Genomic DNA, 27409 nt, shown 5'->3' on the forward strand with positions numbered 1-27409 from the left:
CTGCCCTCTGCTGGCTGTTTCGAGTTTAACAGCTCAGTCTATAGAAAGATCAGACCATGAGGACCATTAATAGGATGTTACCTTTAATTCAGCCTCCAATCTTTTGGGATGGGTTCATGCTAGATGCTGGAACACTGCTGTGAGGAGGATTTGATTGCATTCAGAGGTATAAGGGCATTGAGAGATCAGGTAAGGATGTAAGTTTGTTAGTTCTAGCACTCCAACTCATCACAGTGGTATTGCATGAAACATTATCACTCAAGAGAACCGCTTTAGGGTCTTTAGACCATGCTTGGAACACTGTCTAGATACTTTTGGACAGTTAACATTAAGATAATAGTTTTGTATCTAAAACATAGAAACAATTTCCTTAAATAGAAATTGAAATTGTAGTTCATGTTTGGTAAATATAAATAATTAATGAGATAACCTCCTCTTTCACGCAAATTTTGCCGACTCATATCTTAGATCTGCCAATTGAGGAATCCCCTCTCTTTCAGTCTTGGCCTCCCTCGCTCTCTCCCTTTCTCTCTATCTCTCTCTCTACCCCTCCTAATCAGTGCTCATTGAGTTTTCAGCTTTAATTGGCAGATGCTCAGCAGTGGAGAGTGCATCTGCTACCTGTTTGTACCAATTAGCAGATGTGTGACACACCACTGCCTCCTCTTCACTGGGTTAACAGATGTGGCAATTAGGGGCTCATTTGAATGAGCGCTCGTTTAGCACGAGGGGCCTCGCAATTACACCGCCCCCAGAAAGAGAGCGGCTTTATCCATCTTTTTTTTTTATTTTTTTGCCCCCTAGGCTCTGTGATTGAGCAGAATTGGCAGCAAAATCACGTTCTGTTGGCAAACAAACAGCATTTTTTTCTTCAGCTCTGACAGTTTTGGCTACTGAGTTTAGCAGGTTGACCTACTGTAGAAACTGCTTAGAAATAGGCCTAGAGGTCAGACTTCAGCTTCACTGGAGAGATTTAATGGTACGTTTTCCTTTTGAGATATCTAAAGATAAAAGACCCAAACGTACCCAAATATACCTGTCATATATCCACCCTCTTATGTCTAGCTGTATGACAGTGTGGACAATTTTATTTTATTTATTTATTTGATAAAAAAACAAAAAAAAACATGGTTGACTTAGAGCAGGGGTCTACAAAATGCGTGAGGTTGTTTGAACTATTATGATTGATAATGAAAAAAATAAAAAATAAATAAAATGCTTCTCTGGAGAGCTTTTGTTTACATTTCTCCCCATCTCTCTGTCATGCTCAGACTTGTTCTTGAGCTTCCTATTTCCTTATAAGGCCGCTTTTTCCCGGCCGTGTCCCAATTCACTAGTAAGGGCATCAGTAATGTATTGGGCCGCGACTGTGGCGACACGAGTGTGTTAATTAAATTTTTTTTTTATTTTGTCTTGTGTTTACCGGCTTTGAGATCGACTGTCCTGCAATTGGGTTCAACAACTCTCTGGGCTGGAGAGCTGCTAGTCTGTAGCGCTCCATCCCATTACACTTCATTTTCCCAAACAGATTTTTTTTTTTGTGGCCCGCAACTTAATCGCTGACCCCTGACCTAGAGTACACAACACAGGGAATTGTTTAGGGGTTTCAAAGATACATTTTAATTGCCCAAATTATTGAAACATCTTCAAAACTTAAAGAAAATATAATAAAAACGTGTATTTTAACCACTTAAAGTAATTAATAATCAACTTTACCAGGCAGCACTGCAGACATGAAATGTGGAACCATCAATAACAAGCAGTGTTAAGTGGGTTGTTGTAATAAATTGCTGAGGCTACTCCACATTACAAAATACACCAATAATTTAGTTAAACACACTCACCAGAGTTCAAACTCCATCAGGATTAAAATGTTCAACTTCTTATGACGTGTTATTTAAACTAGGAAATCAATCAAATGAGATTAAAACTAAACCAGAGTGGCCCACTTTTCAGGCCAGCATTCAATTTAAAATTTAGTTAAAATAGTGATTTAAAGAGCTAAACTAAACAACAACATTAATTTATTTAGTATTTATCAAAATTTTCATCAGTGAGGACTGGCAGCAGTGTGTGTTGGTGAGTAGTTTAATGTAGAAATTAATTATCCACAATGGACCCTATCTAAAACCCTGTGCAAGGTGCATCTTGATGCTCATCTTACACCTTGCAAACAATCAGTTTTAACACGTTATGTCTGTGTTGTTTAAATAGCGATGGTGCTTGTGAATATACTGTATTTACGCCAATGGGCATGGTGGTCTCGAAATGAGGTATATTCAGGTATATTGACTGAAAATAACGTAGGAAGATGTCAACATTCAGACGTTCATTGCTATCTTGGAACTGAATTGTTAACACAGGCATGAGCCCACACACGTACATCCCCGCTTGTTACGCACACATGGACACTCAGCAGTGCTCTTACCCATAGCACATACTAGTTGGCAGCTTTGCAAAATTTTACATCAACACTGAACAGAATGCACAAGTGTGAACAAGCAGGACACATCCAGGTAGCTGCACCATTGAAACAGCAATCCACCAAAGTCAGAGCAAACCTGGCTCTTAAAAGGAATGGAAAGTTACACTTCGATTGGTTTATTTCATGTTACGCCCAAAACACACCCATGATTAATTAAGATAATCCGTACACGCCTTTTGTTCGTTTTTGAGCTGCACAAGGTGTACTTTTCCCGTCATTACGATAGCAAAGTCTCACTGACACTCCCTAAGTAAATGGCACAGTGCATGGTTGATGGCTTGCCTATCCCTTTAATAGTGCAAATTCAGTATTCAGGCACTGCGGAAGGCGTGCAAGATCACACATGGGTCTATAGTAATAAGCTTTAATGTGACGTCATATTTCTAATAAACACTAGCCTTTAGTCTGTGCTGGAGGAACGTTTCCACATGTTAGCTGTGCTCCTGTTAGCTGTGCTAAAGCTCAGTAAAGATGATTGAGAGAGTCTAAAAACCTGTGCTGTAAGCGCTATTATTTGACCAATAATGCAACTGAATTAAAAAGGTGTAATTCATCGTCAATTGAGACAGAGAAACAAATGGAGCCAAACTAAACTGTAAATAGTAAACTAAACTGTACATGGTTTAAAAAAACGTGCAGCTATTAATTTTTACTAATTTTTACTTTGTGTTTATGTGGCAGTGATTGTGTTTTGGTTACACTGCCCCCACAGTTTTCCAGTTGTATTGCTACATTCTGTCTGTATCCGCAAGCTTTTAATGAAAATGAATGCAGAGTACGCATTAGTGAGCTTATTTAACATTAAACACAATGAGCCTTAAGTAGTAGAGGAGATAGGAGGTGCACACTTGTGAATAAAAGACATAATGTAGATGTAAATGCAATTCATTATGTACCTAGTCATGGAACTGATTATGTAATGATGTAATTACATTGATTTTTTTTTATTTTACAGGTAAGAATTATAGAGCCACAATCATATGGTTTAAAAAAACTCAAATAGCGATTTTGTGGCATTCTCTTTAAATAAATAAGCCTCTGAATAAATTTGCTGACATTTTTGGATGTCTCTGGTGTTTTGGGACGATGGTGAAGGTGAAGGTGAAGCGGGCTCTGTTGCGGTGCAGAGACCGGTCAGGGCCCTGGGACAGGGCTGAGAGTTAAATGGTGCTTATAGGCCTGACCGTGCTCCAGCTTTCACCAGCACTTTGTGTATACATGGATCAAACTGTGTGTGTCATTTGGTCTAAGGGTACGATCAAACGCACATGGCTCAGCAGCCAATGAGGAAGGAGAGGCTTGTTACTGGGCAGTTATGGGGGATTTTTTTCCCCCGCACTCTCTCTCTCTCTCTCTCTCTCTCTCTCTTTCTCTCTCCCTCACTCTCTCTCCTTGAGGTCGATGTCATACGTCAGGGCTCATAGATTCCTGCAGCAGCGTGCGGCTGTTAGACACAGCAGAGTTCTGGGGTTGTGCGTTGGGTGAGCCGAGTTTGTAGGTCAGCTAAATAACAGGCTACTAGTGCACCTCAGCTACGCTTCTGCACAAGCTCCTTTATTAACTGCCCTCAATAAAAACCCATTACCTTTAATTATTAAATAAATCTTACTTAATAATCTTAAATGACTAAATGTGTTCGTTATTAATGTTTTGATTGTCATATGGTAAAAATACAGATATAGTTAAGGGCCATTCCACCAAATGGGTGTCATTAGCTTGTTGTATTTAACTAAACAAAACATGTACTGTTGAAACTGTTCAAGCTTTACTTAATTTATACAAGGTTTCTAAGCCGAAGATCGCAACAAAAATGCATGTGACATTTAAAAAGCAGATTTAAAAACAAGTTCACTAATTCCTTTCATTTTCTCTCAGATATATTTGACTGCATGTTTAAATAATTGATATTTATGACAAAAAAAAAATCACTCCTGTTAATTGCACTCATTCCTGTTACTTTTTATATGTGGATTTATTATGAAAAAAATATTTGGGATTTGGAGTCACACAACAATGCAAAAAAAAAAACATCTCTGAAGGGTTTTAATAGTTATCATTTTGTACAAGACACTATGCTTAATAATTTTAAGTATTTTCACCTTATTTTTTTGTGCAGATTTAAACATAATTTCCTGGGGACCAAAATGGAACAGATTCGGAATATGCCTTAAATATTCATATGAGCACTCCTGTGCAAATTAAGTGAAAATAATTAAATAAATAATAATAAAAAAAAAAATTAAATAAATATTTAAATAAAAAATAATAAATATGATTCATATCCAATTTGTGGCAATGCGACTTAATCTGAACAGCTAAAAAGACACATTAATCCAACTTAATATTTGCTTAAGAGACGTAAAAATGGATGACACCAGCGGCTGAGGTTTTTTTTTTGTGGTGGGATAGTGAGTGTAAAAAGTGTAAAAGAAAGTAAGGATCCAAGCTAAAGAAGTCGGTGGGGTCAAAAAACATGTTCATGTTAATCCAGCTGCCACCACTGGAACTCCTTGACAGCTCCTGTGATGTGGAAAAAGGTGAAACTGAAACTTCATGTGAAGCGCTGTTACTTTTTTGGATTTTGGTCACAATAAAAAGCTTTAAAGACACTAAATTACCATCTGATATTGTACTGTAGGTCTTTGGACTGTTCTCAGGGCAGCAGCTTGAATATTTCTATGATAATTCTGATACAGTGCTGGTTGAGACAAGCAGTAAACAGTGTGTTTCTGTAAATAGAAGAATGTAGGTGAGAGAGGAGCTGGGTGGCAACATTAATTTGATGTGACGGGCCATCTGAGCTGGGATGACATCAGAGCGGACTCCTCTGGGATGTGTGAATAAATGAATAATAAAAATAATAATAACAGAAAATAATAAAAATCATATTTTTATTAAGGTTTTGATAAATTGACCCATGATTACTTACTTATTACCTTAATTACTTTTTTACATTGACATCCAATGAAAATTAAGAAAGTATTTTCCTTCTACTGTAAAATTGGTGTTTTAGAAGGTTTTATGCGACAGGGACAATATTTATAAAAAAAAATTGTGTTTAATTAAATATCTTTATTTTATAATATTTTTTTTTTATTTACATTTTTTTGCTGAATTTTCTTTTGCTTTTTTAATTTATTTAATGCATACATACAATTAATACAAATAACAAATAAGGATTATTGATTTATTTAATTATTTAATACTATTTTTAGATCAAATTTATTTATTATATACTTTTATTATTACATTTATTTAGCTATCTCTGATACATACAGCTCTGGACCACTTAAAATTATAAATTTGTTTGACTTTTCCAAAATGAAACCCCCTGGAATATAATTAAGAGGAAGATGGATGATCACAAGCCATCAAACCTTTAAGCTGAACTGCTTGAATTTTTGCACCAGGAGTAAAGCAGCATAAAGTAATCCAAAAGCAGTGTGCAAGACTGGTGGAGGAGAACATGCCATGATGCATTTCTCATTTTCTGCAAATAAATGCTCTAAATGAATATATTTATTTGGAATTTGGGAGAACTGTTGTCTGTAGTTTATAGATTAAAATGAAAATGTTCATTTTACTCAAACATAAACCTATAAATCTCAAAATCAGAGAAACTGATTCAGAAACTGAAGTGGTTTCTTCATTTTTCCAGAGCTATATAAACACAATGTGCAATATTTATCTTTCTCTTAAACTATACCACACATATATCTTACAGCTTTCATGTTTGTCTGATTTGAAGGCCACAAGGCATTTATTTTGAACTAAAATACATATTTATACACATTTTTTGCTGCTTGTGAAAACATACCACACCGCTGGGGGAAACCTGCTTTCATCATCACTCTGCACTGCCACAGGGGGCAGCCCACCCCACCCGCCGGCCCCCATCTACAGGGAGCCATATGAGCTGCATTATAAATAAGGACTAATGACTGATGCCAACATCACTTTAAACCCCTGTTCATCTCCAGTATTAAAAGACTGAGTGTGTGTGATTACTCTGTTAAATAAGTGGAGATATCTATATCAGCATTGCCTGCCTTACACTCCATTTTAAAGCACAGAGCCTTTGATATAAACCAGAATAAACCTGGCTGTATATAATTAGAGTCTTAAAGCAGAGAATAGTGCACAGTGTACGGCTCTGCTCTCAGTTGGTCAGTGTTTCTGTTGACAGTTTTGTATTTGGGTCACCAAGGACCCCTCCGGCTCCAACAAAACACATCCTCTGGACGCGTGATTGACACATTCTCTGATTGCAAGCGAAGTCTTGCGTTTCTGCGGCTTTAGACTAGTTGTGCAACGCAGAAAACACTGCTGTAGCTGTGCCTTCCCTTTTGTTCTCCATCCGCTTCTGAGTAAAGATAGAAATGTGGTTTCTTCTTAGTCAACATGCCTAACGAAATAGAGGCGTTACACTTTACACTTGCATGTGAGATGATACTAGATGATGTACAGCTTTGGAAAAAAATAAGAAACCACTTTAAAATGAAAAAACAGTTTCTTTGATTTTACCAAAATGGAACCCTCAGAAATATAATCACAAAGAAGATGGATAATCACAAGCCATCAAACCAAGCTGTACTGCTTGAATTTTTGCACCCGGAGTAAGTAGCATAAAGTTATCCAAAAGCAGTGTGTAAGACTGGTGGAGGAGAACATGCCAAGAAACACGAAACTGTGATTTAACACAGGGTTATTCCACCCATATTGATTTCTGAACTCTGAAAACTTTATTAATAAGAACTTGTTTTCTTTGCATTATTTGAGGTCTGAAAGCTCTGCAAATTTCATCCATTTCTCATTTTATGCAAATAAATGCTCTAAATGACAATATTTTTATTTTAAATTTGGTAGAAATGTTAATTTTACTCAAACATATACCTATAAATAGCTAAATCAAAGACTCTGATTCGGAAACTGAAGTGGTCTTTAAATTTGCAACTGACGTTTTTCTAAAATATGTAACTTTTTTTCTAATTTCCCTCTGGAATTATACATCCAAATTCTGAATTTGTATATTCACCGTGCATTAACAAGTTTCTACTTTTATGAAGTAAAATTACTAAAAAGCTAAATGTTTACTAGGAAACACTTTATGATACTGAGAAAAATATGTAACGGTCAAAATATGAAAAACAACTATTTGAATTTTAGTGACCACAAACTGACAAGTTCATGCCCAGCTAAAAAAAAAATGTTACATGAAACTTTTTTGAAAAGGTTCCAGTAGGTTTAGCCTGTAAAATTACAGAAATAATGTTCCAGGAACATTCTGAAAACGTGTGACATAATAATGGTAATAGTGCATCATAACGTTATTAGAATGCTTCTCACATAACATTTCCAGCTAAACAAATACTAACATAATGGAAACATTAGAAGTAACAAGTAACAATTATAAATCTGAAAAAAAATGCTGACACAGCATAACACTGCTGCACTGTTGCAGCAATGTTATCCGAATGTTTAAATACGTTAAATAAAATTTAAAGATTAAATATTCTAAGATTAAACATACTACTAAGAAAAAATTATTAGCCAGGTGTCATCCAACACGTTCTGCTTTTGAGACATGTGTCACCATGGGTTCATTTTTTTCACTATGCAAAATATGGGGTGGATTTCTCCTTTTTATATGAAAGTATTCCAACTGAATAATACAGTGAAGGTGCAGCTTCCTTTTAAGAGTCCCTTTGCTAGTCACACAACCTCTCCAAAATGTAAATAACAAATTCTTTTTTTAAATTAATTAATTTTTTGTTAACAAAACATGAAATAAATGTCAGCATTTAAAGTAAAACCTCGTCTTTTATATAAAATTAGCTATCATCTCCAATGAAAAACACAATTATTATGCAATTCACAATGAACCCCATGCTGAATTATTTTTTTGAAGTGTGTTATTGGAAACTAAAATTCTACAAATCCATGGAATTCCCCTTAAAAACAAACTGTTCAGCAGATTCTCCGCACGACTCAACAACAATCTCTTAGCCTAAGATTTGAATTCCAGTTGACGTAAGAAAGCTCGGCCCGCTTCCACCTGTTTTGCACATCCTCACCCACCCATCCACCCACCCACCAGCTCAAGCACCGCTTCATAGTGTCGTAATCAAGAGCCCGGGCAAAAACAGAATTAACAAGACGTCCTTAAGCACATAATGCTTGTCTTAGACGTGTAGCATCTGTTAGCATTTTCCTGCAATATTGGATACAATGTAATTACAGGCAGCTCCACATTCTGGTGGATTAAGACGGGATGAACTGTAATGACCGGGACACATGTTTGTGCTGCCAATCTCATCTCCCACCCACGTAGGGGGTGTTGGACAGAGGCTGGGGGCTTCTGGCTATGATCTGAGACCTGTTTTGCTTGTTCTCACAGGGGTTAAGAAGGATAAAGTGTGGACAGGGCTCGATTTGAGGGGTTTGGTCAAAACAAATTACTACAATCTACCATCCTTTGGCTCTTATCCCCAACATTAAATTAATGTTATCCGCTGTTATTTACTATTAGAGATTTAAATGTATCAATGTTTCATGGACATACTGTACATAAGCCGTTCTTAGATTAAAAGCATGTTTATATTGTAACAAGACTCTCCACCAGCCGTCAGGGACTAAACTTACCTTCACTTTAAACAGTTTTACTGGGATATGTGTCAAAATCAGACACACTTTTTCACTTTTTATTTATACTTATATTTATGCTTGAATTAAAGCCATTTAGCTGCAGTGCATATAAAAGAAACATAGAAAAACAAACAAAACACTGACCTCAGATGTGATGTGCAGAACATTTGAAACATGGTTAATTCATTTATTTATTTACTCTACCTTATTCAGAAACCAATCCAACTTCCTCAATATCTCCAGGTTGTGCTGCAATCTCTCAATGCAGTCCTCCTGCTGTTGAATTACATGATCTGTGGGAAGAATTATAAATGTTAACACTGTAACAGTGTTTACACACCCCATCCTAACTCTTTTACTTAAATAAATAAAGGGCAAATATTTTTTTTCTCATGATATAAACCCTTTAAACCGCCACCTTCAGCTTGAAGCATGGGGGCAGTGATCATTAGCTCCACTACAAGAGCCCTGGTCATACCCCATACTGACCGACGAGCATCATTTAGCGGTCAGTTTGCTGGCTTGTACTGTGGAGGCTGGTATAATGAGCAGCATCACGGGTCCGCCGTGGCCTCTTAGCAAACACGCTGCTACAGAGGAGGAATAAAAAGGAATCAGTGATGATTATGGCAGCAAAAATAGCTGAATATTTTACCCTTGATTGTTTGGTTCTTCTTGTTCTGCATCTTCTCCAGCAGTCATCTTCAGAGACTGCACGTGTGCTTTCATCTTCACATGAAAGCCTGGAAAGTGGTCAGAGAGTGGGGTTATAGGCAGGGCATCGTCCACAGTGGACACAAAAGCTCTGATCTCGACTTAGAAGCGAATCAGCGGTGCATTTCTTTGTCTTTACTCTAGTAACAGCTACATAGAAAGGTGCTAGAGTTTGATGATAACACAACCTGTTCAAAAGGTCCTTCAGGCAATGCCTGAATTTTATTCGAAAAAGAACCTTGTGATAATATAATATGGAGGTATTATGGTCATTTATGGGTTCTTCTAGGAATATTTATGCATGATGTGATATTATTGGATAATAATAATTTATTTTATTTGTTTATTTAAGTTTATTTAAACTTATCTAAGTAGACAATTTACTGAAATATTAGGAAACAAAAATTGTATGATGTGACTGTATGTAGTTTACACCTGTAATTGTTTTATCTAACAATTTAATGAAAAAAATATAATAATATGTTTTTTTTATGTTGAATTGCATTAAAAACTAAAAAGATTTTTCCTTCTGCTGTAATGATGTAAATTTAAGCATGTCAGCAATGAAATAGTGAGTGTATAAACACAGGAGTGAATGGGATTTAGTTAGTTAATTGGCTTTGATAATGTTTTAAATTATAGGCTCATAAGTTAAAAGTCACTATAAAACTGCAACATCTGAGATAAAATGTATGGGGATTTTACATTCAAATACATTTTACGTTTTACAATATAAAGGTTTTATGGGTTCTTCTAGTAATGTTTATGCATGATGTGATATTTACGCTTAATTAAATTATTAGATAATATAAAACTATAAAACTGCTATGTCTGGGGTGAAATGTACGGGGATTTTACATTTACATACATTTTACACTCATCAAACATCAAAATGGTCATAAATGATATTAAAAACTACATGAAAACATTATGGTTATGAATGTAGCTATCATATATCATGTGATTTATGGTACTACAGATTTTTCTAGTAGAATGTAAAGATGCTAAAGGGAACAGGTGAAAATCTAAGAGTTAAAAAGACAAGATTTTGATTAGTTAAGGTATGTTAAACATTCATTTTATACCCCTCAAATTCCAAAAGTCGGTCATTAAGAGCCACGTGTGTTTTTTATTTATCTTTTGACAATTAAAATAAATAACCTTTAATAAAGAGAAGTAAACTGAGGAAACAGCGCCACCAAACTGAGCGAGGATGCCAGAGGACCTGATTACAACTAGCTGGAGTGCTTTTTCTGCTGCCTCCAGCCTCATAAGGTTACCTGGATATTATGGATAATATCTTATTTACAGGTGGGAACACTTTAAAACACACAGCCTTTTATTTTATGAGTGCAGGACTTTTTCCATGTTAGCTGAAGCACTAAAACAGAATGTCATAACAGTAATGGTAAGCTGTTGTAATTAAGGAAACTTGTGCTTAGCATTGCAAACTTTAACCTAGATAACCTAGCTGGCTAAACCTACTGGTTTAAAAATATCTGAATAGGTGTGGAAGAGGCTTTGGGGAGACTATTACTATTTGGGGAGCTTTTTTGCACAAAGCTCTGCACATACTTTTCTACTATTTTAATAATATTTAATTTTAAGAACAGGTTTCACATCCACATTTTCAGTTGTAACATTACATTTTCCTCTTATTAAACCATGATGTTATTAATATATAATACATTTTAAATGTAAAAATGATGACTGTAGAGTCCTAAGGTCCAATCCTGGAATAAAGCAGAAATATTGTTAAAATAAATAAATCTATGTCATGATAAAGTCTGATATTGTAGCTAACGTTACTGAAGTACAGCAGAAAGTGGAGTGGACTGAATGACATTCTGCTGTTTATCCAGATTATATTATATTATATTATATTATACTATATTATATTATATTATATTTTATTTTATTATTAAGTTTATATTTTCATTAGCTTAGTGCTGAAGGCACTAACCAAAATTATGGTTATGAACTATTAACTAGTTAACTAGTATTAACTAGTTAACTACTGGAATATCTCATTAGTTAGCTAGTTAACTAGGTTAGCTTAGCTAACTATGTTACACATTTTTCCTTAAGATTGTGGAGATGATAAAGGGGGACAGGTAATAAAATGTTGAGGAGTTAAGAAGACATTTTTATCAGGTAAAGTATGTTAAGTGTACATTTATACCCCTCAAATTCCAAAACGCTCATAAATAATATTAAAAACAGTGCTAATGGTAACTAGTTAACGTTACTATTTTTAGCTTAACTCTGCATTAGCTTCAGGTTAGCTAGATGAATGCTAACGTTAGTTTATCTAGGTTAGCTAGTTAGCTAACTAGCATAAAATCTGTTTACAATGTATGTTTAACAATGTATTTTTTATATGCAATATTTTAAGTCAAAGTTTTAGATTATATGGAAAGAAAAAAATGTAGCTTACCTACTGCAATATGGTTTATGTTTTTTTTTTATTATTATTTTTAAGTAGGTTGTAGAGATGATACAGACTATAGGTTATATAGGTTGAAGAGGGAACAGAAACAGCTGAGAGTTAACCTAGCTTAACTAATGCTAACTAAATAACAGCAGTCTTTTGTCTTCAGAAGAAACTGAAGAAGAAGAAAATGGTAAAGTAAGTTAATTTGTTTTCTAATTTTGTTATTGCCAAAAATGCCCATGTTTTGGGGCAGTTGTAACTTACCTATTGACTGTTGACTCTACTAAGAGAAAATAACAAACACTAATAAAACATCATTTACATGCTTGTTCATTACCCTAAAAAAAAACACTAAATATAAAACAGTCTTAACATCTTATAAAGGCTTCATATTTAAAGTTTACATTCTGTAACAGCCAGCAGAGAGACACCTTAAACCAGCTAACAAGCAACTAAATGTCTCTGCTCTATAATTATAGGCTAAATTGGAAATCACGGAAGAAGTCACTAAAGAACTGCTACATTTGAGGTAAGAGGTGAGTTAAATGTATAATTTACAATTGTCATAAATAATATTAAAACATTTTTACATTTCCATTAACTTGGTGATAAAAGCACTAGCATTACGGTTATGAATGAAGCTAATGTAATAGCCTGTGATTTATGTTAGCTAAAGCTAGCTAACTACAGATATTTTTCAGAAGACTGTAGTTAGCTAAAGATGCTAAAAGAGACAGGTAAAAAGCTAAGAATAAATTATTATTAGTTAATTAGAGTATGTTAAACATTTATATTTTATATACATTTTATATATATATATTTTTAAATAATTACATAATAATTTTAAAACAGTGTTAGATAACCTATTGTTTTAGCTTATTTAGCATATTAATTCTTACATCAAATACTGTGAATGTTTTAAATTATATAATACCAAAACAGCAGGTTGATAAAACTAATGTTAGCTTATTGCTACGCTGAGTCCATGGAGCAGATCACAATTCTAGCTTTTCTTCTACCGTAATGTATTGTTGTTTCGCAGTGGGAGATGAAATGTAATGAAATGTATGATTGAAACAATAAGACAAACTAAAAATCCTCTTTGCCTTACAAAAAAAAAAATCTGCATTTTTTCAACAAATAAAAAAATAAAAAATATATGTAAAATCCCTCAACTTTTGCTAATTTTGGGGTTAAAGACAAGGGCCTTTTTGTAACATAATTGGCTACAGTTAGAGCACGTGTTAATCTCATTATCATTATTAGCAAAACAATTTTACTTTTCCCGTCCATATATTAATTTAATTTATTTTTTTACAGTATTTTCTGCTTTATGAGTCATGTTCCTGTAGCAATTTATTAGGGACAAACAAAATTAAAAGAGATAAAATTATGGAGACAGTATGTGATCTGTTTCTGTATGTGTGGTGCTGCAAATCTGTGGAAACATTTAACCAGTATTGGTCGAAGTTGTCTACCTGTTTAAATGTGTGTAACGGCAGAGAACTCTCTGAGTTTACCTACTACAGGTTTAGATTTTAAATTATAGCTTAGAGATTTAAGAGAGGTTTAAACTAGTTTACTTGGTGCAATCGATTCAATTTTAGTAGTTTTTAAACTTGAATGTAGGGACAGGTTAAACTAACCTATGATCAAATTTGCATTCATCTGGTCCAAATAACTACAGGACAAAAATAAAGAAAACCACCTAAGCAGACTGACTAGCCCTTCCCTTGCTTGTCTTTGTGTTGACGTGTACTGTAAATGCTGATGTCCTCTGGCCATACACCAGGGATGATACCAGATGGGAGTGTGTGTTAGTACCTGTCACACACACATACACACCCCTCCACCCGTCTCCACCCCTCCCCCTTCCCTGCCAGCCCTCCTTCAACCAGGCCCACGTCCCCCAAGTGCACCTTGAGTACACACCATCTGCCAGGCTCCTCTCCCTCCATCAGCCTCTCTGTGGGCTGCTGTGTGCTGGGCCTGTAGCTAGGTAGATGTTCTCCTGTAACATCTGCGTGCCCTGTGGGAGCAGCCAGGAAGCACTTAACACTACAAACAGTCAGCTGCGCAGCTCGGGCTTCTCACGGACCAGCACCCTTAGGCTGCGAGCTGCCAGCCTGGAGGATACGGCACTTCTGACAGGTTGCCGTGTTGAACTTGCAACGTAAACAGCTGACTCAGCCTCTAACCTTAAGCACATCATGCATACTAAATTACACAAGAGGGAAATGATCTCGCTGGCTACTTTGTTAGAATCATCTACCTTACAATGTGGTCAGTTTTCACTTGTACTATAAAGAGGGTAAATTAAAGTACATTTGCTCAGCTTGTCCAGAAATGCATGTGCAAAGTGTGCCCTTAAGGCGTTGGTAAATGTGTGAACACTTGTTACATTTCCACACTGTACAAGATCTAGACCATGCCTGGCATTAGGCTTAGATGTAGGATTTAAATTAGGAAAGTTCTAATATTTAATGTATAATGTATTCTGTTGTGTGGACTTTTAGAGACACATACAAAGTTGTGTCTAATCTGTGTAAGTGAGCCCATTACCCCTCGCCCAGCGCTTTGTGTACTGTGATGCCGTTACAATGTAATGATTAATCAACACTGAAATTTGGAGTCGACACATTTAAATAGTGGACAATTCTCGATTATATTAACTAATTGTTGCAGCCCTAGTGATAACAGGTTTACATATCCTGTGTCTGTTCCAGAGAGTCAAATTTAATTCCCAGTACTTCTCCTCAGGGACTAGAAAACACATAGGCTGACACATCTGTGTCAGCAATCTGCCTAACTTAAAGTACCTAAAAGCAATCATTACCAGCATAAAAGCAGTTCTTACTTGGTCTTCTTTTTTGTCTTTCAGATCTTATCATGACCTCCACAGTTCCCCTGAACTGCTCCATGTCCCAGTTTTGGGACTTTTGTCACCAGCTGCAAAGGAGTGCTGAAGTGAGGCAATCTGTTAATACTGAAGATGTTAAGGTAAAGCATTCTGACAACATTTTATGGAATCTAGATCACTTATCTAATGAGTTTACTTTGTTTAAAGCAGCTGTCCTTATGATTTCCTTTTAAATTGCTTTTAAATAGTATTCCTGAGTGGGGAGGGCACACAATATTCTAATAAATGGCATCAGTGTGTTTCTGTGACCATCCTTGCAAAGCCAAATATGTTCTTTGTAAAAACAAAAAAGGTGTCTGGTAGGTCCCGCTGGGAGTTTATCTGGCCACGATAGCTTTTACTGGTTACCTGAGAAACATGGTTCTACTAATGATGCTGAAATTAGAGCTACTGTGAACATGGAGAGATCAGAACTGCAAACTTAGTCTTCGGCTGCTTATTTATGCATCAGTAAACCAAAAAGACACAGAATTAGAAATGAAGAGAACTGGCAAGTTGAGAAAGTGTGAAATATTTTTTGTTTAAACCTCCTAAAACATTTACTCTGAAAAGAGACTGTGACAGAATGCACATTTTAAAAAGTACTCTACCTCATGCTTGGTTTAAATACACATTCTTACTAGAGATACCTCTAAATTTCCAAGACTTACGAACTGTCAATTTAACGTATTAGATATCCATTAGGGAGCTTCGTTTGAGCAATCGTGACATCAATAAGCTGTACAGAACTTAAGAAAATATTATTTAATATAAATGACAGTTCCTGCATTTTATGTAAATTTCAAGTCATTATATATCGGAATGCTATATTATCACCTTTTGTGGTTTTATTATTGTTTTTTATTATTTTATTTCATGTAAAAAATAACCCACACAAAGAATAGTGAACAGTGCTCTGAGTCCTTGACTCCATTCAAAGCAATAATTTACATATTTCTAGTGCTGCATGTTGCATTGCTTCCAGAGTGCAACAGCCTTTAATGCTGCTCATCTGCACCTGCACCAGAACGTCCCCATCTATTGGCACAGTAAAAATACTGAGATTATCCGTTGTGTGTGCACAGAGTCAGTTTTTTGACTATAGATCATAGGTTCAATGTTGTTGATGTTCAGTTTTGTACTGGAATCTCTGGGCATGCACAGCCAGAAATTGGCAGGGCCGTGTTATTTGAAGTCAAAGCCATGACGGGCAGCAGACACAGGATTGCTGGACAACTGTACAGATGGAATGTGCCATAGAAATGTGCAGGAATGAGCAGCAGAGCTGTGGCAGGGAATTAGCAGACCGGCCGCCTGAAGATGAAACTACAGAAGAAACCACCTCATTCTCTTTTAAAGCTCAAAGCAACACCAGCTCCGCAATGCCTCCAATAACACGGCCGCACTGGCTGGCTCATATTTGCTCCGAGCCACATCTAGATATGATGTGAGTGTATGAGAGAGAGAGAGAGTGAGAGAAGCAGAGAGAGAGAGGGGGGGGACAAAAAATATATTAATAAAAGGCCTTCATACATTTTTATGACCAAATGGATAAGGTCAGCCATGTGCCATGGTTACTAAGCAACACTGCAACCCTTTTTTTACAATGCATTTTTATGTATATTTTTTGTATTATTTGTATAATAATTTATGTACAGTGTTGGTTAGTAATATAAGACATGTAAATACATAATTAGAATACAAAGAAAAAGTCACAGGAACCAAAGTTTACATTACATTTTTACCAAGATCACTTTCCTTGCCATTTCTGTTTCTAAATGAGCGAGAGACTGTGTGTCTGTGTGAGATGCTGTCGTGGTTAATGTTTGTTGTAGCCTCTTCTTTCTTTTTTGTTGCTACAGTTACTCCAACAAAAGCAGGATTATCTCTTTATTAGCCTTGGATTTAGAAGAAACAATGAATAAGCAGGTGTCCCAGTACTTTTCTATTTATTTTGTTTACTTGCACTCCTTTAGCAGCCTACTTTAACACAGCTACTTTAGAGCAGGCCCCTAAGCCTTTATTCTGCCCTGCAGTGGATAACAGCATGTGTGTGTGTGTCTGTGCACGTGTTGGAGGCTAACAATAGTCCATACTGTAGTGCACAGGCTAGAACAGCAACATTTACATGCTCAAAATCAACAAAACCGCATTAGAAACATAAAATATATATATATTTTGCATATATGTGCAAACAGCGTTTCTGAGACTTCTTTGGCCTTCAGATCATGGCTGTGGTGCAGGGGGACATGTTGCTTGAAGAAAAAGCCCTGTGCTTCTGGATGGAGCGGCTGGTCAATACGGCGGATCAATGTATGGATTCTCCACAGTGGGTCATCAAGCCTGTTCTACCCAATCAGCTGCTCACTGTTTTTTTCCTGAGGGGAGCATTTAATTTAGTCCTGGTGATGTGAGTTAGCCACTTTATTACCTCTACTGTAACACTGAGCCACCAGTGTAATAAAACACAACATTTGCGGGAAAGTATAAGGGCAAAAAAATTAAAATGTAAATGTGTAATTTTTGGGTCAGGAGAATGCCAGTGCAAAAAGCAGTGACATTTAAAAGTGCTGGATGTGTCTGTAACACGGTATTTTAGGCCTTTCCTAGGGCCACTAAACATATATAAGTAAATACAGCATCTACATGTTTTATTCAGGCCCTGTAATTGAGAGGTAGTCTTAGCTAAGAGTTAGCTTGTAAGGACAGTAGCTTTCACTATAGTCTTTGCTCGGGCTATGCACATTTAATGCACATTTATTTTTCTGTTTTTTTTATTTTTATTATTGCATTAACTCCTAGCTGGAGACTTAACTAACAGTTAGCATACTAGTTTGGGGGTGTTAAGTTAGCTTTCATCTTAGATTACACAAGAGACCTAGCTCAGTTCATTAGCTGATTAAATATTTTCGAGTTTACACAGTATTTACAGTTATTTACAGTTTCTTTAAATGATAACTCAGAACTAGGGTCTTAGCAGACAGTTACAATATTACTTTAGAAATATTGTGTTAGCTTGCACATTAGCTTCAGCTTCAGAGTCTTACCTCAAGCTCAATACAAGCTTCTTGATTTTATTGTATTATATTGTTTTAAAAACCTGGTTAAACATAGTTTTGTATTGGTTTTTCAAAGCAATAAGATTGTAATAAGCTTTAAAACACATTTCCAATCAAATTTAAATTTCATACTAGGCCATTTGTAGTAATACAAATGACATAAATATACAGTTCTGGAAAAAAATTAAGAGACCACTTTCGTTTCTGAATTAGTTTTCTGATTTTGCCATTTATAGTTATATGTTTGAGAAAAATGAATGTTGTTGTTTTATTCTATAAACTAGGGACAACATTTCTCTCAAATTTCAAATAAAAATATTGTCATTTAGAGCATTTATTTGTAGAAAATAAGAAATGGCTGAAATAACAAAAAAGATGCTGAGCTTTCATACCTCAAATAATGCAAAGAAAACAAGTTCATATTTATAAAGTTTCAAGATATTTGGTGGAATAACCCTGGTTTTTAATCACAGTTTTCATGCATCTTGGCATGTTCTCCTCCACCAGTCTTGCACACTGATTTTGAATAACTTTATGCCACTCCTGGTGCAAAAATTCAAGCAGTTCATCTTTAGTAAGCTTCAACCAGCCAGAGACTGCAGCGCCCCTTTAGACCGGTTCAGTCAGTGCTGATGGGCGGATGTGGAAGTGCTTGTTGCAGCAGAATACAGATAGCTAAGGGACCTCCGCTAGCATAGTGACCATTCATAACTGCAGTGACAATCAACCACGTAGACAGAATTGGAAAAAAGTAGCTGAAAATGCACAAATCCAGAAAGACTGCTGGATTTCCGAACGGCAGCCACCTTATATATTAGAGAACATCTCGTTAACCAATTGGAAAGAAGCTCTCTCACTCCCTTTTTCATCTTCTGTCTCTCTCCCCCCATGAAGCCCATCCCAGTGTGCTGTGCTGTAATTAGCCGCTCGGTTTGGCCTGTCCCGCAGGCGGGGGGCTCACTCTGAGGGAGTTAACAGTGGAAGACATGTCCGAGGGCGACGCCTCTCTCACTCTCGGTCCGCCCTCATGCTAACGCACCAACGAGATGCTCAGATATTTGCGTTTCCTGATAGCAACCGATGCAGCCCCTGCTGGCACAGCCCCCCTGCCTGACTAGTATCAGCTACACTGCTGTAAACCTCGAAGAAAAGCACAGTGTTGGGCCTTTTCTTCGATTGATTTATTGCATATTGTCTATCTGTCTTGTTGATCAGTTTCTGGGTCATATTGCTACACAGCTCTTTCTGATATATATTATGATATATATTTACATCAGGGGACTGCATGGGACCATTTTAAAAGGTACAGATTGTGTCTCTTCAGGCACTGCATGGTGGATTTTGCGATATATTTTCTATCATTATCTTGTTGTGAGGACCCAGAGGATATATTCCTAAGCATGATACATCCACCCTCATGCTTCACAGTACTATTTTGTCTTCTTCAGTCCATAGCACTTGTATCTAAAACACATCTCACTTCTCCTTTTATGATAAGGTCTATAGTAAAGTTTCCTTCTCATTACTGTGCTTTAAGATTGCATAAGAAAGCACCACTTTGCCTGTCTTATCAGCTTTTTTATGTTTTTAGCACATCTCAAATTGACTTCCACAGTTCCCCTGAACTCTCCTACATTATCCCTCTAGGGTTGGCAAACGTGATTTGATGTTTCTCATTCTTTCTAATAATATTATTTTGATAAAACAGTTTAAAAATAAGGTTCAATCAGTTCCTACATCTACAGAGTATTTACAGTTTGCATATGGTCATGACATTATCATTGACTCACATCTAGAGCTATAAGGTTGTGAAAAAGGGCTGTGAATTTTCGTCTAGTTTAATTGAAAGGCTGTGTTTAAAGTCATTGCACATCTCTTCTTAGAGGAGCCCATGTTTGATGAGCGTTAACCCAAGGCTTAAAGAGTCTGAGAATTGCATTGCTGTGAGGATTTGATTGCATTAATCGACAAGAGCATTAGTGAGGTCAGGATGTTGGATGAACACCACCCCACCTCTTCGGAAAACTATTAAAAGGAGCACCGTCATTTCAGAGAACACAGTTCCACTGTTCCACAGCTCAAAGCTGAAAGGCTTTGGACCCCTCTAGCCTAGCATTAGGCACGGTGCCAATAGGTTCATTTTTATCTGCTCCAGAGAGTTCCATTTAATGGCCGTATTTCTCTAGAGGGACTAGACAAGCTGTGTCTTTGTGTGCGTTTACACATCTGTGTCAGCAGTGGGTGTGACTTAAAGTAGCTGAATGTAGCATTCATTAGGAGGGGTGTCCTAAAATAAGAGACCACTTAAAAAAGGGTGAGTTTCTTTGATTTTACTAAATTAAAAACCTCTAGAATATAATCAAGAGGAAGATGGATGATCACAAGCCATCAAGCCAAGCTAAACTGCTTGAATTTTTGCACCAGGAGTGTAAAGCATAAAGTTATCCAAAAGCAGTGTGTAAGACTGGTGGAGGAGAACATGGCAAGATGCATGAAAACTGTGATTAAAAACTAGGGTTGTTGCATCAAATATTGATATCTGAACTCTTTAAACTTTAGGAATATAAAATTTGTTTCTTTGCATTATTTAAGGTGTGAAAGCTCTGCATCTTTTTTGTTATTTAAGCCATTTCTCTAAATTACAATATTTTTATTTGGAATTTGGGAGAAATGTTGTCCGTAGTTTATAGAATAAAACAACAATGTTTATTTTACTCAAACATATACCTATACATAGCAAAATCAGAGAAACTTATTTAGAAATTAAAGTGGTCTCTTAATTTTTTCCTAGAGCTGAACATATACCATAGCATTACCAGACCACTCAGCATACACATGCATGATGGTACACACAGAACTGTAGGGGATCTGATTCAGTAGTAATGGAGGTAATGTGGTGTGCTTCTTTCGGTGAATGGTGTAATGGTAGCACTCTGGAGGCGGTGGGGGGGAGTGAGGGATGGTAGCATGGCGGAACCGGCGGTTGAAGACAACAGGCAGGCGGAGGGCTGGAGCGGTGCTGATAACCAGAAAGCGCGCCATTACTGTCTCCATCAGCCTCCATCCAGTACGCGGTCGACGGGGATAATGCCTTCGATCCGTCCGCTTAAAATGAGAAAGTCCCCAAATCACCGGGCCGCCTTGGAGGTAATTTATTTCCCAAACGGCAAAACAAAAGGTGGTGGGGTACGGGAGACCTTGCTGGAGAGAAGGGGAGCGCTGCTGTGTTAGTCATGCTTTCTGTGGCTAGCTCTAATGATGTGTTGTATTTTTGGCTGGGTGGCCACAGGCGGCGAACAATGACAGCTCCTGTAGTCGACAACATGTGCACGTCTGTGGTGGATGCTAAACCAATCAGACAGTGCCAGCAAAGACAGGACAGGTGCAGTTTGTCTGCAAAGCACTCAACACAGAATACACAGAATACAGTACAGAAGATCTCAGGAGATATGTGTCTAATGCCAAGCAATGTGAATGTCTCATCTTTACAGTACATATACATATACTATACAGCAGTGCAAAAAAAAAAATACTATATAAAATATTATATACACATTGGTTCTGTATTATATAATTTACATTTTGTATGAATTACAACTCATTTGGGTTATGTTAATGTCCTTTACTTGCTTAAATTGTTGTTCAGATTGGTGGAAAACCCTTTTTAGTAGTTTAGTTAAATGTTTCTTTAGAAAAAAAAAAAACATTTATATTGTGCTATTGTATACATCACCAAGGGGTTATATACAGTGTATTCCTATACAGCTCCATAAAGCACTATTTTTTTATAAATCATTGAACCTTTTTTTCATTAATATGTAAAATAACCCCATTTTCAGTACTACGAATATAACCATTTTTGCTCATAGTGTAGTTAAATGATTCTTTACTGTAATACACTTTATACTTTATTCTGTGTATGGTTCTGTATGGCACAAAACACTATTTAACATTATTATTTGTTAGGAGTGAAAGACCCATTCAGTAGAACCTGTTTTTTTTTTTCTATAGAGTGTAGTGGTATAATCAAAAACATTCTTTTATATTGTGTTATATAGCACATTAACCATTTTTATAACTATATAGAACCTGTTTGTAAATTTACTCAAAATCATAATTTTATATGGTTCTATATATCATCAAAAAGGTTTTATTATCAGAAGAATCAACTACTTTTAGTACTAATTTAATGATTCTTCAGTGTAATCAAACACCAAAAAAGGGTTCTAGTATTGCTATTAGACTGTATACTGTAGTTAAATTGGCTTTCTGGGTTCTGTGGGGTTCTATACTGCATCGAAAAGGATTCCATAATTGAGTCTATAGTATTATAATAGTAGTATAATTAGTATTTTAGCTTAGAGTGTAGTTTTATACATAACCCTTTTAATTAACATGTAAAACCATATTTCAGTGGATTAGAAAAAAAATCTAAATATAATTAATCTTTCGTTTTATTTTTTGTTACAGAATTCAATAGGCGCGTGCATATGAATATGCTTAAAACAAGCTAATATATGCTCTTGATTTAGAGAAACAGGATGAACGATGTGTTCTCACTGTGGGTACAGTGTGTACTAATGCAGGGTGAGACCTAATGCAGGGTAATGAGTCCCGTATTATAATAAGCACTATATTTGCTCCAGTCTGTTGACTGTGGTGTTCTGTTTGTTTCATACAGAATTAAAAGGCTTAGTACTGAATGAAATAACAACATATGCTCTGTTGTTGCGCTTATAGTACTGTATATTATATATTATTTATAATGTGTATAATACCTATATAGTGGTTAGTGCAGCACTAGAACAAATCCTGCTAATAAATGAGCTAATGAATGGGTTTGGACAGTCGGCACTTAGATCTTAAACAGGGGTTAATATGGAACATTTTTAACTTTCTGAAGCACAATGAGCTGCTTAATGGCCCCCGCTGCACAGGAGAGCTGCGCGCAGATTTGTCAAGGTCAATTAATGAACACAACTTAAGGCCCCATGTAAATGCTCACACCCCCTCGGGGCTCATGAATTATACAGCAAACACGCCAAAGCACATCGTCTGATATCGTCCAATTAAGCCCATGCGAGCGGGCCGTCTGATGGCACTGACGCAGGTCCGGATTCTCAGCTTGGACACATTTTTCAATGGAAGTTGTTGCAGTTGTTTTAAACATTGTGAACGTGTAAATGGGGACTGATATTATATGCTATCATGTGTACATTTACACTGGTTGATAACTGGTTTCTCTTTATCTGTGCTGAGTCGAGGAGTCACTGTGCCTTGAACTAAAGAAACAGTACAATTTAAGTAATAGGAGATGTTTTTTGTGCTTTTTACTCAATTTGTCTAGCTTATGAAAATGTTTTAGTAGATTTTAGTAGGTTTGGGGCTTGTTTTTTGTTGGTAAAATAGTTTTCAGTTGGATTCCTTAAATTATAGATCTTAATAATGCTCTTATTTTAGTCACATCACATTCTCAATATAATGAAAGTATAATATATATAATAAGTATAATATATAATTTGTATTTTAACATATTATATATATTATATTATAACCTGAAACAATATAAAAAAAAGTACCTTCAGTCAGCTTCGTTCTTCCATCTGAGAAAGCAAGAACGTAAACGAGGCCGTAGTAATAAACTACTCCCATGTGAGATCATCATGTCTTGCCCCAAGATGAAAAAAAATAGCTATTAACTATTTCAGGATGTTGTGTTGCACATTAGCGCTGTACTGTGATTTCTGCATCCCATGGAAACCAGTTAACGAGAAATAAACACATATGTGTCTCACTTTAAAAGCACTAAAAAAATAACACCAAAATGTTTCAAATAAATAGTAGGGAATAAATATACTTACAGGACAAATTTTAAAATTGAATGCATAGTGAGATAAAACATTTTGTCATTTTACAGTAGAAAGCATAACATTCTATACATTCAATATAATAAAATATGTTGTCATTTGGAGCATTTCTCTTGGTCCATTTATCATAATCACATTTTGATCTAATCTGCCGCTAGATGTTATATCTAATATTTTATATTATATTCAATTTGAAACTAATGGTAAATAATTACGTGAAGGTGTAATAAAGTTGTAGTATCATTGTAACATTTATAAATACCATTTTTTTAGCAAATATTTACTGGTTATTTCCATTTCATTTTTTGGAAACATAGGAGGTGTCTGACTAGTAAAAAATGTTAATTTATAAAGTCAGTATCTATAATATTAAAAAAGATTGAGAATGTGTGAATATACTATGTCTACAATTAAATAAACTTACATTTTTATCATGAATAATCTATAATAACTAATTTATGATTAACTTGTATAGGTTTCGTAGGTATCAGAAATGCACAGTATCAGTTAGGTATCAGTAAAATGCATGAGGATATGTAAAAGTGACAGAAATTGGTGTAAAATTAAATTATTTGCAAATTCAAAAAGTAGCATTTGTCTGAAATTTGATAAAATGTTAAAATATATAGTATATATTTAGGTATATGTATATTTAGTGTGAATTAATTTCTGGGAAGCTAAATAATTTGTGTAAATTAAATGACCCTTAATTGTTTTTAATGTATTTAAATGTTTCATGTTAATTTTTTATGAAACCTAACATCAAAGAAATGATTGAGATAAACTCATCTGTATCTTGTTTTAGAAGCGCAGGATTCACAAAAACATCAGCAACGTCATCTGTTATAAAGCTGAAAAGTGAAAAAGTGAGGAAAACGCTGGAGCTGGACTATTCCTTTAAGGCAAGGATGGAGAGGAGCAGCCGCAGAGAGAGAGAGAGAGAGAGAGAGAGGTGTGTGTGTTGGGGTGGGTGGGGTGGAGGCTGTGGTGGTGGTGGTGGTGGGGGGTGGTGTACTCCGCCAGGCTCAGAGCGGAGGGGCTGGAGGGAGCAGTGTGATCGGTGCAGCAGAGGGGAAGATGCTGGTTGCGCGCCGCACGCGGCTGAACGCTGGCAGGTAATGAAGAAGAGGGACTCGGCGCGCGCAGCTAACCACCACCGACCGCTCCACCCCTGCTCCTCATGCACTGTTGCATTTCCGTCCATTTTATTTTGGTTTATCCCTTTCTTTATTTTTCTTTTCTTTATTTTGCACTTTTTTTCCTCCATCCTGTTTTTTCTTTTTCTGGGAAAAGGAGAAAAAGTTTTGCTGTGACCGGCGCGGATTAATTAGCCACGTTAATTGGGTTAATTGGATTTTTTTTCTTCTTCCTTTTTTAAATTCTGCACTTTGGCTTTTTTGCATGCCACGGAGGCACGTGAAGTGCTGCTGCAGCTGCGCGAGGAGGCTTCGTGGTGCTGAAGATCGAGCGCGAGAGCGAGAGAGAAAAAAAAAGAGAGAGAGAGGGAGAGAGAGAGAGGCAGACTGTTATACATGCGCGTGCTGCTGTAACCTCGTAAACCGAAGACGCTGAAAAAAAAATCTGCAGAGAAAAACTTTAAGGAAGAAAAAAGAAAAAAAAGGAAAAAAAAAAAACGACCAAAAATTCCAAAAATCAAAAATTTCAAAAAAAGTGCACGTGGGTGGAAAAGAGGACGGAAATCTTGGCTGGGGGGATTGAAAGGAGCGGGGCATGAGGATATTGGCCATCATCTTTTTCCAGTGCATCTTGAATGGTGAGATCTGTTTGCTTGCTTGTTTAATTTTTGTTTTGGTTGAATTTTTGATGCTCTAGTCCTCTGTGTGGCCTAAACTGAGGCTTCGCCTTCAGCAAACCTTTATGCAAACCATGCACACTGCTGTTAAACCCATGGATGAATGGATGGATGGATGGAGAGGTATAGAGCGTCTGGCTGGCTGCTCATGCTGCATGCAGTGCACACGAGCAGCACCAGCAGCTCTGAGCACCCTGAGCATGTCCAGAAAGGTGAAATGCATTTAACTTTGGATGAGCTGCACTGTGTGTTTCTATGCTTTGTTTCTTGTCGTCGAGTCAATTGTGCACTATTTACTTGTGCAAACCACAATGCAGCATCTGAAAGCATCAGAAATGCAGGCGTGCAGAGTGTGTTTGTGTGAGATAAGTGAATGTGTAAAGGTGTAAAATGGAAAAATGATAGGAAGGTAAAATTGCAAAAGTGGAAGACACCCCCTGCTTGTTTTTATTTTTTACACCATTAACCCTCAAGTCCCCCCCACCTTCATCTTCTGCTAAAGCAAGAATTTAAAATTCTGTCCTAAAATTTTGCATGATTATGCAAAAAAATGTGGCCTTCAAATCAAAAATCTAATTTGATAATTATTTACTCAAAACCTTTATAAAATGAAGACTGTAGCAACGTCCAAACAGCCCCCCATCCTCCAAACCCATCCCCCGCCCGCCCCCCTTTACTTTTGACCTCCTAGAATATTAGCAAATTAATGTAAATTTTTGATTCTTGTTCAAGATTCAACTTAGGTGCAGTACTTTATTGATCTTAATATGCTTTCGAATTTGATTTGAGAGAGAGGAAAGGAAAATGCTACAAATATAAACCTGAGCAGAGGAAAATAACAACCGCTGGAGAAAAAAAAAGGAAGCTGTTTCTGTTATTATGGCGTCACATGCGCCATGTTGCAAACGGCTAACGGAAACAGTGAAGGGCTTGAATGGGGGGATGAAAAGCCTAAAAATCTTAAATTCCAACTATCACAAAACACATTATGTAGCACAAAATTCTTTTTTACACTAGAACAGATTATTTTAGCTTTTTGTCAGCGTCCAAATTCAGGTCCGAACCCTCGAATCCTGAATCCGAATGACCTCCAAGAGCTTTCCCGCGAATGCTCGACAACAGGCAAAATGTGGATTTAAAATGGAGAGACATTGAGAGAGGGGTGCCTGGTTGCTGGGCTAAATCAAGAAAAGAAGGGTGTGTGTGGTGGTGTGGGGTGGTGGGGGGTTTAGTGGTGGTGGGGTAGAGGAAGGGGTGGTGTGTGTGCGGGGGGGGGGGGGGGGGGGTTGGGGGGGGTGTATGGTGGATTGAGTGAGAAAATGGGGGCATTTATTAGATTTTTTTTTTATACAGAGGGACGGATGTAGGACTAGGTTAAAACCCTGAATGCGGCGCAGAGACAGAAAGCAGAGTGATGGTGATGCATCAAGTGAAGATGACAGAAAAAATAACATTATTTTGTGTCGAGGCTGAAGTGCTGGACGAAAAAGCAG

The 27409-nt window shown here is 36.5% G+C and overlaps 1 protein-coding gene and 1 long non-coding RNA gene across 4 annotated transcripts in view; both read left to right on the forward strand.

Annotated features, from left to right (window-relative positions):
* The first annotated feature begins 12196 nt into the window (after positions 1-12196).
* Positions 12197-25050, forward strand: LOC125784893 (uncharacterized). 2 transcript variants are annotated; one of them, XR_007427518.1, is made up of 4 exons: positions 12197-12473; positions 12758-12814; positions 15160-15278; positions 24909-25050. It is a non-coding gene; the product is annotated as an uncharacterized LOC125784893 (long non-coding RNA). The 2 variants fall into 2 exon arrangements; XR_007427517.1 differs by having other exon boundaries at positions 12758-12807.
* An 86-nt stretch (positions 25051-25136) lies between these two features.
* Positions 25137-27409, forward strand: part of dscama (Down syndrome cell adhesion molecule a) — a 144610-nt gene continuing 142337 nt past the window's right edge. For both annotated transcript variants that reach the window (XM_049468597.1, XM_022681006.2), the window contains exon 1: positions 25137-25877. In XM_049468597.1, the coding sequence (XP_049324554.1) occupies positions 25835-25877 (43 nt within the window). In that variant the 5' untranslated portion in view covers positions 25137-25834. The remainder of the gene's footprint in view (positions 25878-27409) is intronic.

The sequence above is a fragment of the Astyanax mexicanus genome, chromosome 20 (assembly GCF_023375975.1).
Source record: "Astyanax mexicanus isolate ESR-SI-001 chromosome 20, AstMex3_surface, whole genome shotgun sequence".
Classification (NCBI taxonomy): domain Eukaryota; kingdom Metazoa; phylum Chordata; class Actinopteri; order Characiformes; family Acestrorhamphidae; genus Astyanax; species Astyanax mexicanus.